General features: G+C 32.0%; 2 protein-coding genes across 12 annotated transcripts; both read right to left on the reverse strand.

Annotated features, from left to right (window-relative positions):
- Positions 1–1,363: 1,363 nt before the first annotated feature.
- LOC105123105 (sterol 14-demethylase) lies at positions 1,364–4,069 on the reverse strand. Its single transcript, XM_011022594.1, has 3 exons — positions 3,885–4,069; positions 2,888–3,375; positions 1,364–2,569 (listed from the first exon to the last, which is right to left on the reverse strand). Exons 2-3 carry the CDS (start codon positions 3,353–3,355, stop codon positions 1,571–1,573), a joined length of 1,467 nt encoding a protein of 488 aa, XP_011020896.1. The 5' UTR covers positions 3,356–3,375; positions 3,885–4,069; the 3' UTR covers positions 1,364–1,570.
- A 4,373-nt stretch (positions 4,070–8,442) lies between these two features.
- LOC105123109 (E3 ubiquitin-protein ligase At3g02290-like) lies at positions 8,443–12,296 on the reverse strand. 11 transcript variants are annotated; one of them, XM_011022602.1, is made up of 6 exons: positions 12,217–12,296; positions 11,362–11,410; positions 10,724–10,946; positions 9,525–9,957; positions 9,310–9,419; positions 8,443–8,803 (listed from the first exon to the last, which is right to left on the reverse strand). In XM_011022602.1, exons 3-6 carry the CDS (start codon positions 10,841–10,843, stop codon positions 8,777–8,779), a joined length of 690 nt encoding a protein of 229 aa, XP_011020904.1. In that variant the 5' UTR covers positions 10,844–10,946; positions 11,362–11,410; positions 12,217–12,296; the 3' UTR covers positions 8,443–8,776. The 11 variants fall into 11 exon arrangements, with proteins under 11 accessions (XP_011020904.1, XP_011020907.1, XP_011020903.1 ...); XM_011022605.1 differs by lacking the exon at positions 12,217–12,296 and adding an exon at positions 12,083–12,210 and having other exon boundaries at positions 10,724–10,936; XM_011022601.1 differs by lacking the exon at positions 12,217–12,296 and adding an exon at positions 12,083–12,210.
- Positions 12,297–15,919: the final 3,623 nt, after the last annotated feature.

Raw genomic sequence — 15,919 nt, forward strand, 5'->3', positions numbered from 1 at the left:
CTTCATGATCAAGAGAACATTGAAAAAGGCCTAACATGACAGATGAGCAATCTCACTGACAGGAAAATAAACAACTTTCTATCTCTCTTTCGCTCTTTGTGGAATCAGAAGGTGTTTCATCTCCTTTTCCCAAATATATGTTTGAAGTTCTCAATCACAGAAATCTTCGATGAATAAATTGTAATAACATCTACAATCCTCGTAAGATTGTGCGTGCAGATTTCACAGTTTGCTTCACAGCGACGGGGAATCATTGAGCACCCAGAACTAGGATATCCCGAGAATGATCACAACAAGAGTGGGCCAAGACCTCAAACATTTTCGGTAATGCCATCTAAAATTTCTAGTGCTTGCATTGTACTTATAAATGATTCCAAGATGATAAATGATTGTGTTTGACAGGGTCAACGAGCCTTGAATTTTGTGCTGAGGAACCAAGAGCTGATAGACAAAACTTCGCTGTTTGACATTGAGCTCCTTAAAATCATCCCAAGCTAACTCCAAACAGTTTCCTCTGCAGGCTGTACGTACTCCACTATTCTTTTGTTTCGAGTAGTTGAGAGAGTCCTATGATTTCCTTGTGTGAAGTGTTGAAAGTTTATTCTGCTCCAGGCGAGGAAGGAGAATTGGCGTTCAAAAAATCCAAATTGGATAACACCATGATTCGTCCCACTTAGGGAATTAGTTCAAGAGGCTAGAGAATGCTCATTTGTAAATTTATGTAATATTTTACTATGTTTTTACACCAAAATCCGAAAGGAAGTTTTGAATTTGACCTTGTTCCTCGAGAAGGTCCCTTTTTTTCTGGTTTTTATTAGTGCAGCATCATTGCAAAAGTTCTTTGGTGAAAGAATTGTATCTCGGTTTGTCAGCTGTAAACAAGGATGAATCTTCTTGTTTAATTTCTGCAGCTTCAATTGGAAATTATTAGAAGTCATGATCAATTCTAGTTTTCATATATATATATATATCAGTTTTCATATATATATATATATATATATCAAGACCATTCATGAACGGAATTGAGAATATAATCTTAATTGTTTTTTAAAATTGCAATATATATATATATCAAGACCATTCATGAACGGAATGTTCTTAAAGCTTGTTTGAGAAAATAATTTTAATTGTTTTTTAAAATATTTTTTATTTAAAAATATATTAAAATAATATTTTTTATTTTTAAAAAATTATTTTTGATATTAACTCATCAAAATAATTTAAAAATATAAAAAATTTTAATTTAAAATAAAAAAATAATTAAAATTTAAAACTTTTTTAAAAAACTTTTAAAACACAAAAACACCATCGATACAGAATTTCCACTTGCTTTATTTTTACTGAAGACGATAGGTCCAGTGGCTAGACTACTAATTTCACTGCTTATAAAAAACTCAACTGGATTGCTAAAATAACACAGGTCTACAGCCCCAAATTCAAACAAAACATTGCAACAACCTAAAGTAATCACCGGGCAGGGACCTCGGAAGCACAAATAAACCAAAGCACAGATGGGGAAAATTCATTCGACAGAAATTCAAGTTGTCCAAACTTCCACAAAGTTGTTCCCTTAATTAACTGAAAGCTCACGCCGCTTGTAGCGCACCATCACCTTGTCCTTCACACCAACGACCATTGCATTCCAGTCTATCTCAGGGAAAGGAGATATGAGCTCAAATTCAAAATTCCTCAGCAAATGACTCCATATAGCCTTTATCTGCAAGTAAGCAAATGGTTCGCCAAGGCACCCATGCCTGCCACCTCCAAAAGAAATGTATGAAAATGCCCCTGCTGCTTTGTCTTCTTCTCTCCCAGCAGCAAATCTGTCAGGATCATACCTTTCTGGATCCTTGAAGACATGAGGAAGACGGTTAGCAAATGCTGGAGATGTTGCGACTATGTGGCCCTTTGGGATGTCATATTCTTTCCCATCTCGTGTTGTCACGCTAAAGTCACTATGTGAGCTCCGTAAAAGCATAATTAATGGAGGATGGAGTCTGAGGGCCTCCTTGATGCACCTATACAAGACATCCATCTCGGATAAAATATCTTGGTCAACTTTGTTCCCATGCTTTTTCAGCAAGTTCTTCTGCTCCTCCAACACAGCAGATAGGTATTCGTTGTGTCGCAGAAGATAGGCTCCTGTCCAAGTGGAGGTGATGGAACTGGTGTGCTGCCCAGCAAAGAGAGCAGCAATGAGCAGGCCTGTGATCTCAGACTCGGTTGTTGGGCGACCATCTTTATACTTGGAGTCAATGAAGCACTGCAACATGTCATTCTCTGATTTTCCAGCAAGCTTGCGGGAATTTATAATATTTGCAAAGATTTCTGCAAGCTTCTTGCGTGCCCGATCACGGCGGCGATGAGCTGGGATGGGCAAGTATGGGAATAAAACACTGATTGGGAGCATTCCATTGTCAAGGTCATGGAATAGAGCAGACACATCATCAAAAAGCTTGTCACGAACTTCTCGTCCAAGTAGACATCTACTGGCTGTCAAAATGATCAGATGCTCGAGCTCATACTTCAAGTCTACCACCCCACTGTCTCCCCATTTTGAGAAGTAGTCCTGCCAGTTTCAAAATGACAACAAAATGATTAGCACCATGAATCTGTACATCCTGAGGACAGCATGGCAATTCTGGAAGTTATACAAGGGTAACAATCTAGAGTAAGATTATGCACACTGTGCTGAACAAAACCAGTAATAAATGACGATTCTCTAGAATGATAGATGGAAGCATGGCCACCAGACTTAAATTTAAAATCCAAAATAACTATTTGTGCTTAAATAGCCAACATTAAAGAAAACACACAAGAATTGATTGCATACAACTTAAACAGTAATAAACAACAGAGAGAGCTGGCTGATAAGAAACTCGATCACCTCTGTTTCTACCACCATCTGATCCACGTATCCCTTGAGTTTGCTCACTCTTAGAGCCTCTGTAAAGAATCGAAATTGCTCTTGCCTTATAGAGTAATCCACATCAAACACAACACCAGGACCAAAAGTAGGCACATTGAACTGATACACCTCCTGCTGGCTCAAATCTGCTTCGGAGGCCTTGAAGAAGTGAGCAGACACCTCAGGGCCAATCAAGAAAGTAATCTTCCTGTTAGCTAGGTTCACTGTAAAAACACTGCCAAGTTTTGGGTACTCTTCACGAAGCATGACGATGGGTCCTTTAAGGAATCGAATGAGGCCTCCTATCAAAGGCCAACCCTTCATAACCGGAGGCAACCGCTTTTGAGATCTAGGCATTATAAGTGCAGAGATAAGCTTGGCCACTAGTAGAGTGGTCAAAATGAGCAGACCCACATTCAAGAACTTGTTTTCCGTATCTTTAGTCATTGTAAAGTCAGTAGATTTAGCTGAAAATCCAAACAGGAAACAGAAATATCAGTCAAATAGTACCCACGTCACATAAAACAGCTTAAACACAATATGAATTTCTAGAAGTTAAATTAAAAGCAGATCTAAAGGTTCCATTTTTAGTTAACATTGGAATCAAATAACAGGAAAAAAAAATCGCAATCAGTTCATTTCACAACACCACACTCTGCAGTGCTTGGAAGCTGAGAATGCAACTAAAAAACGGAAATAACTTCGAATAACAAAGCTTCAGAATTTCAATAACTTCGAATAACAAAGCTTCAGAATTTTTTTTAAAAAATGACAGTCCCAAACTGGAAATCTCCAATCAGAGATAACCCAGTATTCAGTTCATGGGGAAAAAAAAACTCCAAAAACAACTGCTAGCACCTGCAGGCGGAGAAAACGAGAAAAATGCAATAATATCAACAAAATCGGAAACTCCAAGATTAATAAATTAAACCTTTTTTCAAGAGAGACGTTGGAAAATGGAGTCAAGAAGTAGTACCTGATTTCAGATTGAAAAGAAGAGGACTGACAGGGAAAAGGATATCAGAGGATCATATGGATTTCAGGATCGAACAGATGCATAAACGAGAGGCAAAGTGTTTTTTTTTTCTTCACTTTCTCATTGTTTTATCAAAAGTAGCGAGTAGTAGAAAGACTCTGTGTGGTGGGTTACTAAAAGGTGTGTGGGATTCGGATTTTATGGATGCGGTTGTAGTTTAAAAAAATTATAAATTATATTTTTAAAAAATTAAAAATTCATAAAAAATAGTCATTGTATATATACATATAAAATTATAATATATATTAATTAAATAAATATTTTTAAAATTATGATGGGTGTAAAATATTGTTTTAATCATAACTCACTTTTATCAAAATAGTGTTTGGCATTAATATATTAAAAAAATTTAAATTTTTTTCTAACATGAATATATTAAAATAATTCAAAAACATAAAAAAATTCTAAATAAAAAAATAAATTATTGTCCACCAGCATTTGTAGCATTTGTGTCGTGTTCCCAAAAGATAGCCAAATGTATGATTAATAATGATGGGTTAAATTAATTTAAGCAAAGGAGGTTTGAGTAAACAAGGATGGATTACTATTTACATGGGGCTCGCTGGATCTGGAAAACAAAACAGTGGGTGTTGCTGTCTTTGTTTAGTGCTGGTGTCCAGATGGCTTTGTCGTTGAATGTTTTTGATTGGTGGAGGAGTTTGGAAAATTCTCTATTAACACGTGCCAAGTTGGAGACAGGCAAAACTGGCTTATCTGGACCCGACTAATTTGAACCACGGGAGGGATCTTCTTGATTTTGGATTCGAGGTCCAATGAATATCATCTTTTCCAATTTAGATTAATGCTAATATAATTTAAATAAATGGTTAATATTTTTGGTGAAGTGAATTACATAAGTTTGAAAATATTATCCTTTCCGATTTATAATGTACTATATATGTGTGTGTGTGTGTGTGTGAGTGTGAGAGAGAGAATTCTTTTTTGAAAATAAATAAGAGAGAGAGAGGGAGGGAGAGACAAAGAGGATTCTCTCTCAGTAGGATAATTTCTCTTTGATATGACTTGGAGATTCCTATTTTTATTAGATCTCTACATTTAAGAAGCAACTTTATCTGTTGAGATGCTCCGATGAAAAAAAAATCTATAAAATAAATACGGTGAAATTTTTAAATAAAATAAATACAAAATGCATGGTAGCGCAGAGAAATTATGGGTTTAAATACATTTTCAAAACAATATGACTTTAAAGACCGGATACAAAACAAAGTTGGAGTTAAAAAAAAAATTAATTTTTTTGCTTCAATTTTTTAAATATTTTTAAATTATTTTATTATGCTATATTAGAAAATATTACTTTAATACTTTTTCAAATAAAAAATATTTTAAAAAATAAATACTACTACTATCCTAAACATTCCATAAATATCAATACATTCTTGCCAACCACCAACATCAACATCAACCCCTTTGATGCCATCATTATTGATGCGAAAACGAAAAGACTATATCATAGCATTAATATTGAAAGTCAAAAACCACTTCAGGTAAAAAAAAAAAAAAAGCAATAGTTTTTTTATTAGTTCCTGATATATGATGTTAATTAATGATGTTTCAAAATTCATTATACTAACAAGTGAAATTTTTTAGTGTTTGGACAGTGAATAATTATATATTCACATTAATACTATCTTCTTCAAAGTTTATAAAGTTGATGATTGGTGGTAAATAGCCTAATACATATAAAACAGTCTTTTTTGATGGATTTAAAAAAAATTTAATGATGAGATCAGTGATTTTAAATAAGAGATTGCAATAAATAAAAGAATAAAATTTGAATTCTAAGAATAAAAGTATTTGTTATTTTTTTTTGTATAATAAATGATTTGAGAAGTAAAGTATGAAAACTTAGAGAAATATAAATTATGAACTATTTATCTAGGTGGTTCATAAGGTATATATAACCTTTAAACGTTGTTATTTTACTTGAAATGAAAGTTGGAGTGTTATATCATCATGATAACATTAATGAGAAATAAATATCTCTTACATAATATTAATGAGAGATAAATATCTATTATACAATATTAATGTTGATGGAAATATATAATAAGTCTTTGAAAGACTTTTTATACATTTAGGATGTAGAGAGATGATTATTCTTGATTTTTAACATTTCATGTTAAAAATTATAAAAATAAATAAACAAGGTCTCGTAACCCAACATGGAGCTTATGTACTTAGGCTCAACATGTGATAAAATTTAAGGATGTTGAGCCTGGCAACTCACCAGATCCATATGTACCGGGGCTCGGCACATAACTGAACCTAAAGATATTAGATTTGACAACTCATCAGACTTATATGTATTTTTGTTCAACATGTTGAGTTTGACAGCTTGTCATACCTACATGTACTTGGGTTCAACGCGTAGTTGAACCCAAAGTTATTAGGTATAACAACTTGCTAAATTTATATGTACTTGGGTTTAACATGTAGTTGACTAAAGGATATTGATACAACTCATCATACCCATATATATTTGGGCTCAATATATAAATGAGCTTGGGCTTAACATATAGATAACAATTCATCAAACTCATATACACTTAGACTTAATATGTAGCTGAATTTAAGAATGTTAGGCTTGAAAGTAACTTGAACATATATCATTTGGGTTTAATATTCTACCCAACCTAGATATGTTACATTATCACCACGTCTTTGGCTCTTTTAAACATAGATTAAGGCAATATATAAAATTAAAATATGAATATCATAAGTAATTTTGAGCTACTATGAAAAAAATAATAGAATTTTTTTTAATAAGATCTTATTGTATTTTCCTTATAAATTGATTGTTTATAATAATAGCTTTCCAACTAGTTAGGATATTGAAGTTTCAAATCATTTTCCTAAATCCATTAAAAAAAGTATTTCATTTTTCTTTTTAAAAAAATATTATAGCGAGTTGGGATAGCAAAAGGGATAATATTAAAAAAAATATTATAAACTATTAAATATTCTTGATGTAGTGTTTTACTATTCATATAAAATAATTGTATCATTCTAAAATCATTAAAAAAACTACCGGTGCTTAGGTTTTAATTGTGAAAGAATTATAGTAGTGAATTGATGACTTTGCTCTTCACTTTAAAATTATTAAGTCTTGTATTTGGGGTAAAATAGTCTTTTTTAAATAATTAAAAAATCATTTAAGAATTAGACAAGGGCAATAAGATTTTTACACTTTTATTTAACAAGATAAAATTATTTAATCACCCTTGAAAGTAAAATTTTATAAACTTGGATCTATAATCTTTTTTATCTTTTTGCTTTATTTTTTTTTAAACTGTTAAATGATATATTTTCCTTTGTCTAGAAATATTTGCGTCTTTTCATATTGTTTTTTTTTTGTAATAACATGAATGTTAAAGAGGTTGTTTAGTAATTAACTTAGTATAAATATTATTAAAAAAAAACTTGTGCATGGTGCACACACACCAACTTGTGAAATGTCTTTGCATCATTTGGGTAGCATATGAGACCTCTGTGTGGTGATTATACAATAGCTTTTATAATTGTGTTTGATTTGTCTTGATTTTTCTCCATGTAGATGTAGCACGTATTCTAAATGAACATCATATTTAGTGTGCACAAACCTTCTTTTTTTTTTGTTCTTTTCTTTCCCTATCTCTTCTTTGATTTCCACATTAACCATGTAAAAGAATAAAAGCTGCTCATTATTTTGTTTTTTTTATATATATATTTGATTTCTATTTTTTATTATAATTTATTGTGTTTGAGATGATTTATGAAATTATATTATTTTTGAATTTCATCTTTTTTCATTTTTTTTTTACCAATTTGCTTATCATTAGTTTAATTGCTTTTTTTTTTGTTCCATGGCAATTTTTTTAAAAATTGATAAAAAAAAATCAATTTCATGCTATAGCATTTAATTTGTTTTAAATTAAGGTTCTTGATTAACTTTAGACCACAAGTTTGGAAGATTGATTCAAATTTAAAGAATTCATCTAAATTCACTTGTTTTTTTTCTAAGTTTATGTTTTTTTTAATTTTATTTCTTTATATTTGTTTTATATAGAATTTTTTACTGATTTTGATAATGATATAAGTTATCTAGATTCCTTTTATATCTATTCAATTTAGCTTTTTTTAAATATTTTTTTTTAAAAAAATATAATTAATTTATTAAATATGATAATAAGATGCTATTGATTAGCTTGCTTTTTAATTTGTTAGTCTAACGGCATGAGCAGCATTTACTTATAAAAAATTATCAGGGCAGGACTTAAATCTTGTCGGTGAAATCAAATATCTAAAAAATATATATTACTTTCATGTCATTTAATTGGTCCAAATATTCTATTCGAGTGGCATTTACTGTGGAAGAACCACGGTACCTCACAAGCAGCCCCGTGAAAATCAATGTAGCTTCTTAACCCGCCATCTCATCCAACAGTCTCATATGGCACAATGTTGTTTTAACTACGGCTTCCACCAATACTGTATCGCCACCAAACATCATCCTATTGGTGGGAGCACGGATTAATATTATCAATAATTGAGCAACTTATACGAGCCGGCATGATGTTCATGAATCAGTTTATACAAGCTATACACTGATCAGTAAAAATCTATACAGAAAGCATCGAGTATTTGACCATAAGGTACATTGGGTAATTACAAGGTTTAAGAGAATGAAAAATCGGTTTCCTCTGCAAGAACCTTCTTTATTTTCTTTTCTTTAGAGACTCTATGCATGACTCCTTTAAACAAAGTTCAGGGAGCTTTTATTTACACTCCGGCCAGCTCTTCCCCCATTACTTGACAATCAGACGCTGAACAGCTTAAGGGCTTTCACAAAACTCCATCTCCTAACATTCCAAATGGAAGTGATTCATCAGAAACGCCTCAAGAAATCTGGTGCTATTATTAGGATTTCCATATGAAGGACCACTTTGTAACATTATTTTGTTAGCAATTACTCCCAAAAAAGAAAATGAACACAACACTTTACGGTGACTATCCAAGATTGAGATAAATTCAAATGAACATGCAGGTGCAAAAGCAGAGTGATAGCGAAGTTTTGATGGCAGTAATTCTCTCAAATATGTGATGGGAGAGTGTGTATCTGAAGTTATCGGTACCCATCTCCACATCAACAGGATGATTAAAGGCTTGACAATATATCTCTAGGCTACCAGACAAAATGGCCATAGTTTTAGCAGCTATTAATACTAAATTGGTCCATACAGACAAAATTAGGCCTGCATATCACCTTTCCAGAGATTAGTGCCTTTCCATGAAGGTTCAAGACTCGAGATCTTTTTTTCTTTTAGGATGAAATTGAATTTGTTATCTAAGAGGAAATTCAGCATACCTTGCCGCATATTGGACAACTTTCACTTCTTTCCAACCATTCATAAATACAACCAAGGTGAAAATGGTGAGAGCATCGTGTCATGATTTTAGGATTTTCCGGAGTGTACTCTGCAACATGACCATTCAAAAACAGCTTACTGAAGGGAATAAGAAGATAAATATTAGTTAAAGGTCACAATTGGAATGCAGCGCAGCATAAGCACATTAAATTACCATCAAGACAAGTAGGGCAGACATCTTCATCTGCAGTAGACGGTTGCACATAAGTTAGTCCATGTGCAACTTTTGTTGCCAAAGATTTCTCAGAGGACTCTGAATAGCCAAGTTTATTGTCATCTTCGGAATCAACCCCATTTCTTTTTTTTACAGAGCCCAATGATTCCATGCCAGAACTGCTCACATTTCTTCTCAGTGATTGTGATTCTTCTTGGAAGTGAGTCATTGACTTCCTAGAGACTAAACCATAACGCTGCAAACGATCATACCTCTGATCATTATCGGAAGGGACTGGCCTGGATGATGAGAGTTGAGTGTCATCTGCAGAACTATCAGGTAATCCTGTGCCAACTCCAGTTGATGCCAAAAAATTACCTCCTTGGGTTGGTGATACAGTCCGACCTTCAAGTCTCTGAAACATTGTACCATACTGCAAGCACATGGCAGAAGGTAATAAGTACATCAGATAACTGGAATGAAGTATAAAAACATAAAGTATGGCAAATGGATCATACCAGATCCAAGGAACCCTTCTCAAAAAATAAGGGAAAATTTATTATGACAATAGCTTTAGAAATTAGGATCTATTCATGATCAAGAATATGGTCCCAGGAATATAGGTGATTGTATAATTTAGTTAATCAGTTTTTAAGCTAATTTTATGAAACAACACCAGATATAGAGAGTATTATAAGAGCCATATTAAGTTACCTTATCCTTGCCCCACCTTTATCAAATCACAATGCATGCATGGGAAATAACGTTATTAGAATGCAAAACATGAGTATAACTCTAATCAGAATGCATATGAAAATACTGATAGAGCACACCACGAAATTGCAATTGCACCCAAAAAAATGGTACCAAGTAATCATCTTTTTGCTCTGGGTACCTAGAGAGTTCATAATGACTATTCTGCATATACTTCAAATTCTCTCAGTGAAACATTTATTTCATGTTCATAAAATTTGAGCTCTATGCAATCACAAGATTATAAACATTACCTTGAAGTACAAATTGGCAAACCACTAAAAGGCCTAACTCCTAGATTTAGACCAAATTCGTTGGTTACATGATGTTATACAAGCAAAGGAAGCAAAGAATTGTCCACAACAGCCTGCCTCAGGTTTACAAACATCTAGGAAAGAAAAAAAACAAAGACAAGTGCGTTAAGTTGCTTGCACTTCAATGCTTACCCCACCAAGTAACTGGTGAAAAAAGAATCTTAAGCAAATGCAGTGCCTGTATATTGAACTCCCTGGGTAAGCATGTTCTTCATGTTCATCGCTGCTAAGACAGCAGCAGAAGGCACCCATCTTTGTACTTCTAAAATAAAACCCTAAGGAATTGGCTGCTCACAACTAGGAAGCAACAAGCTAGGAATAAAGGATGCTAAATCGTCAACAAACCTGTAAGAAACTAACACATTTGAAGCACCCCATAAGAACAAGTATCAGCATAAATGGAATGATAAGAAGAACGAGTTGTGAATGACATAAATCATCTGCCAAAGAGAAAGAATCTAGAGTTCATAGTAGAGAAACTCCTATAGGGATTTCCAAAGCCCACCACGTAAAGTTCTTCAATTACAAATTCTGAAAGAAACGTATACATTAAAATGCCACAAAACATCTCAAGGGTACTTCACACAGTTCAGCATTCTGGGAATGGCAAACAAGTGCAGATGCAGAGTGCCAAATGACACCAATTCCAGAAAGTCACAACAGGCATAAAATTCCTCTGAAAGCAGTGTCGTGGCAATCAATCTAAACTACAAAATGATTGTTTTCTTGGCCTATCATTGAAGGTTTGAAAGGGTTTTTGGATGAAAAACCTGTTCCAAGAAGTATTTTATTTTGTCAAGTTGCCATGGACAGTAATTCCTGCACAATGGAATAATAAATCAATAAATTAGCGATGAGAGATTTTTATTTTTTAAGAGAAATAGCAATGTACCAAATACAAAAAAAAACCCTTAATCTCACTGTAAAATAAAATAACAAAGTGTAAATTCTTTATTTTTTTTCATTTTAAATGTGAAGCAAAGACACAACATTGAAAAAACAAAGAAGAATAAAAAGGAGCAAATTACGCAAGCAGAAGTAATAAATAAAGCGGAATGAAATGAAAATAAACAGCAACCAGTCTAACCTTAAACAACAGAGACGCTAGTTTCTTACAAAAAATAACACTCACCCTAACAATTGTATGAATCGTGACGATCGTAGGTTGTGTTGTGAGAACTGAAAGCGTCCCGCCTAGGGTTTGTTTTACGCGTAAAATAAAAGGAAAGGACAGGAATAGAGAGAGAGGAAGTTTATTTCTACTTACCTTCAGTACAAGCGAAGAGAAAAGTAATAATTTAACCCTAACATGATTAAGATCATAATTTTTTCAAAAGGAGAAAAGTAATAATTTAACCCTAACATGATTAAGATCATATCAAATTAAGCAAGCAGAAGTAATAAATAAAGCAGAAGGAAATGAAAATAAACAGCAACCAGTCTAACCTTAAACAACACGGACGCTAATTTCTTAAAAAAAAAAACACTCACCCTAACAATTGTATGAATTGTGACGATCGCAGGTTGTGTTGTGAGAACTGAAAGTGTCCCACCTAGGGTTTGTTTTACGCGTAAATAAAAGGAAAGTAGAGGAATAGAGAGAGAGGAAGTTTCTTTCTATTTACCTTCAGTACAAGCGAAGAGAAGGAGAAAAGGAATAATTTAACCCTAACATGATTAAGGTCATAATTTTTTCAAAAGAAAAAAAAGAAAAAAAAATCAATAAAACAAAAATTGACTATTCTATGTAAAACGTAGAGCTCATTTGAAAATATAATTAAAGTTCTTTTATAAATAAGTTTTTATATTAAAATATATGTAAATAATATTTTTTTTAAAAAAAATTATTTTTACCATTAGTATATTAAAATAATTTAAAAATATTAAAAATATATATATTTAAAATAAATAAATAATTTAAATTTTTTAAAAAAACAACAACCATAATATTTTGCAAATAGCAATCAATCAGATCTAAAAAAAAAAAAAATACTGAGCAGATAATTATTGCATGTGAGTTTTCCCATATTAAAAGGCAATTTTTCACGCATGTCATGCACTTGTTATAAAACTTGTAGTGGCCTGACAATCTATCCAGTTTAACTAGAAATTGATGTAATTAGGGTGTGTATATTGGTTCAAATTAAATTTTTTAAAAATGATTTAATTTGATGGTTCAAAATCATAGCTTGTCATTAATCCGTTCAACTTGAGATAAAACTTGACTTTTAAATTATTGTTTTTTTAATAAAAGAATTTGGAAAAAACAACCTGGGCCTATCCTTTTGAACCAAGGTCATGCATGATAATGCATTACTTTATTTTATAAATTAACAACAACATCATTTCTATGCATTACTTTTTAGCCATAGATTTTTCTTTTTGGATAATCTGCTGTTCTTTGAAATCCAAATGCTGGTGAGTTTGGAGATGAATTCGCATTGCTTTCGCTAAATAGAAGTCTCGGTAGATTATACCCTAAAATTAGGTGTATTTCTAAATTGGAAGTCTCGGTAGATTATACCCTAAAATTAGGTGTATTTCTAAATTGGAAGTCTCGGTAGATTATACCCTAAAATTAGGTGTATTTCTAAATTGTGATATGAAAAGGACTGCATAACTTAATGGTATCTTAGGAGCCCTCCATGATCCATCGTACAATGTTTTTCAATGACAAGAAGTGTTTTCAAACCGCTTTATACTTCACAAATGAGCATCATTGTGCTTGTTATCATGAAGACAAAGGCTAAAGTACAAGGTAAGTTGTTTTTTCTTTTTCTTAGTAATCTTTTCTTTGCTCGTTTTGGAGTTGTTGGTTTTAGACTGGCTGGCTATGATTCATAGGAAAGCAACTTCGCCTGCCTCTACTGGGACATAAGCAGAGCCATCCCTAGCAGGCAGAAGCCCCATTGACTAAAGAAAGATGAGGCCTGAGGCTCTACAGAAGTCAGATGCTTCCCGAGCAGCCCGTGTCTTGCCTTTCAATGCCATTACGCTTTCTCCCGAAGCAAACTGAAGGCAGAAGTCTGCATTTTCTATGCAAAAAAAAAGAGATCCATCTTACTGAAAACTCTCATCGACTGGTGTGATATAAAAAGAGCTGCTTGATTATTAGTGAGATGCACATCATGACACTCATCTTGCAATATATATAGACACACACACACCATCACTCATTTCCGCTCAAAGTGCCATGGAACCTCTCAGAACTCCAGCCAACGAATCTTCTCGTGAAGGAGGAGATTTTTGGGTCTTTGCCATTTTTTGCTGTCGAAGCAGTACACATGAGCTTGCCATTTTGCATCCTCAAGTGCAGCTCCCACTTCAAAGGTCATGACAGGAGCCTCCGTCCCTGCGAACATCTTACAACATAAGAAAACAAACACAATTTGCAACATCCCTTCAAAATTCATTTGGCATGTCAATTTAATTTCGGTAACATTGAATTAAATATACAGAATCCCATAAACCAGAAACAAATGCTAATGACCCACCTACCATGATATACACAATCACATTGATCTGGTTCATGTGTGGAACTAGACCAATAACATTATAAAGAATGATTTTTATTTACATTAAAATGATTGGAGACTAAATAGCTTTCAAACTATAGTGTTCTTCATTCTCATAAATTAATTGCATTCCACATTTAACTCTGTGTGCCAAAACAGTAATTTTTTATATATAGAGAGAGGAAAAAAAAAAGGTCCGCTGCCCTGAACAGAAGGGTTATTTAAATCCATTTCAAGATCGTAAAAAACCTTGAAAGATTGAAATAGTGAGCAAAACCATTTTTCCACGATTCAGTCGGTTGCTGAATCTTTAAAAAATCACGAAGATCCGATTTCATACGACTTGTTTGCGATTTTAGGATTATTTCATGTGATAGAGCCCTTTTATATAACCAGGTTCAATAATAAAAAAAAAGTGTCAAACGGCACCAAAGTGATGAAAGCTTGTAAAGTTCAGGGTTTCATCGGTTGATAAGTTGCAGCAGCTTCCTTTTAACTCTTTTCTCTGCCTCATCTCTCAAACTTCTTGGATAGCGGGTGGAACCATAATAATAAAACCGGCTTTGCTGGTTACCCGGCTCAAGTATTAGTGTATATGTTTTATTGTCAGTTGATTGGTTATATATAATATTAACTTTATTCATGTATATATATTTAATTTATTAATAAAAATTTATTTATTTTTAATATTTATTAAATATTTGATTAAAAAATCTAATATTTAATTAATTAATCTAGAGTAAAGATGAAGTTTATAGAACAAAAATGTTTTGTAAAAATATTATAAAATTGTTATAATTATGAGATTTCTAACACATTAAAACATTATTCCTAAATAATCTTGGCCAATATTTTATTAAAACTGAACATTAATTAGAGTTATTGAAACTAATACATATTATATTATTTTCTTTACGAAATAAAGTAGTTATACTTATAAACTGATATATGAGGGATACCCAGAACTAATATATAATTGTTTGTCAGATGACATGTATATTAAATTATTCGCATGAGAGTTCCAAATAAAGAGATTATTTGTGTTTATGGAAAGACTCATATGATAGTTATATAAGTAACTATTAAACTTGAGATTACTAAGTTATCTTACATATGAAGTATTATATTTTAATTCTACTATACATTGTCCTAAATCAAGATTAACAAATAGTTAAATTTTGAGTATAGCATGAACTATATAGAAGTATTTAACCAATAAAAAGAGGATTTATCACCCTTGGTAAATTAGAAAAATATATTTGATATGTTCTTAAATAGTATTGATTGTAAATTCCTGCGCAAGATGAAATGAAATTTGAAAAGAGTTTCAAATCTCATTCAAATAATCAATGAATATGGTGTTGATAACAAATATAATTTGACTATATAGATACATGTCATGCTATAACTTCTAAATCAAAACATTATTGATAAAGAGATAATAATTATACTAAGAAACTTGTCACTAGAAAGTTAAGTCACACCACTTATGATTTTTCTAATATTTAGGAGATCATGATATATTGCTAGACGTTGTACTTGATCTTCAAATATAAATTAATCAATTGTTTAATTGATAATAAATTAATTAATTCTATTCTATTCTATTTAGAATTGTGATTTATATTTGGGTCAACTTATTAGGAAACTTAATGAGTTATATATATAAAAATCATTGGTCAGGAATTAAAACAAGATAATTAATTAAGCATGACTTGATTGTAAATAAAAATAGAAATTAAGGACTAGAGTGTAATTTATATAGGGAATTATAATTCTAAACATAGTAAAATCAAGTAGGGATTTAATTGAA

The sequence above is a fragment of the Populus euphratica genome, unplaced genomic scaffold, assembly GCF_000495115.2.
Source record: "Populus euphratica unplaced genomic scaffold, PopEup_1.0 scaffold8.1, whole genome shotgun sequence".
Taxonomy (NCBI): domain Eukaryota; kingdom Viridiplantae; phylum Streptophyta; class Magnoliopsida; order Malpighiales; family Salicaceae; genus Populus; species Populus euphratica.

Coding starts and splice junctions, on each gene's coding strand:
- LOC105123109 (XM_011022602.1), bottom strand. CDS start 10,843: ATGGGTGCCTTCTGCTGCTGTCTTAGCAGCGATGAACATGAAGAACAT. Junction 9,958..10,723: donor TTCACCAGTTACTTGGTGGG/GTAAGCATTGAA, acceptor ATGTGCTTGCAG/TATGGTACAATGTTTCAGAG. Junction 8,804..9,309: donor GTTGTCCAATATGCGGCAAG/GTATGCTGAATT, acceptor TTGGAATGTTAG/GAGATGGAGTTTTGTGAAAG.
- LOC105123105 (XM_011022594.1), bottom strand. CDS start 3,355: ATGACTAAAGATACGGAAAACAAGTTCTTGAATGTGGGTCTGCTCATT. Junction 2,570..2,887: donor AGATGGTGGTAGAAACAGAG/GTGATCGAGTTT, acceptor TGAAACTGGCAG/GACTACTTCTCAAAATGGGG.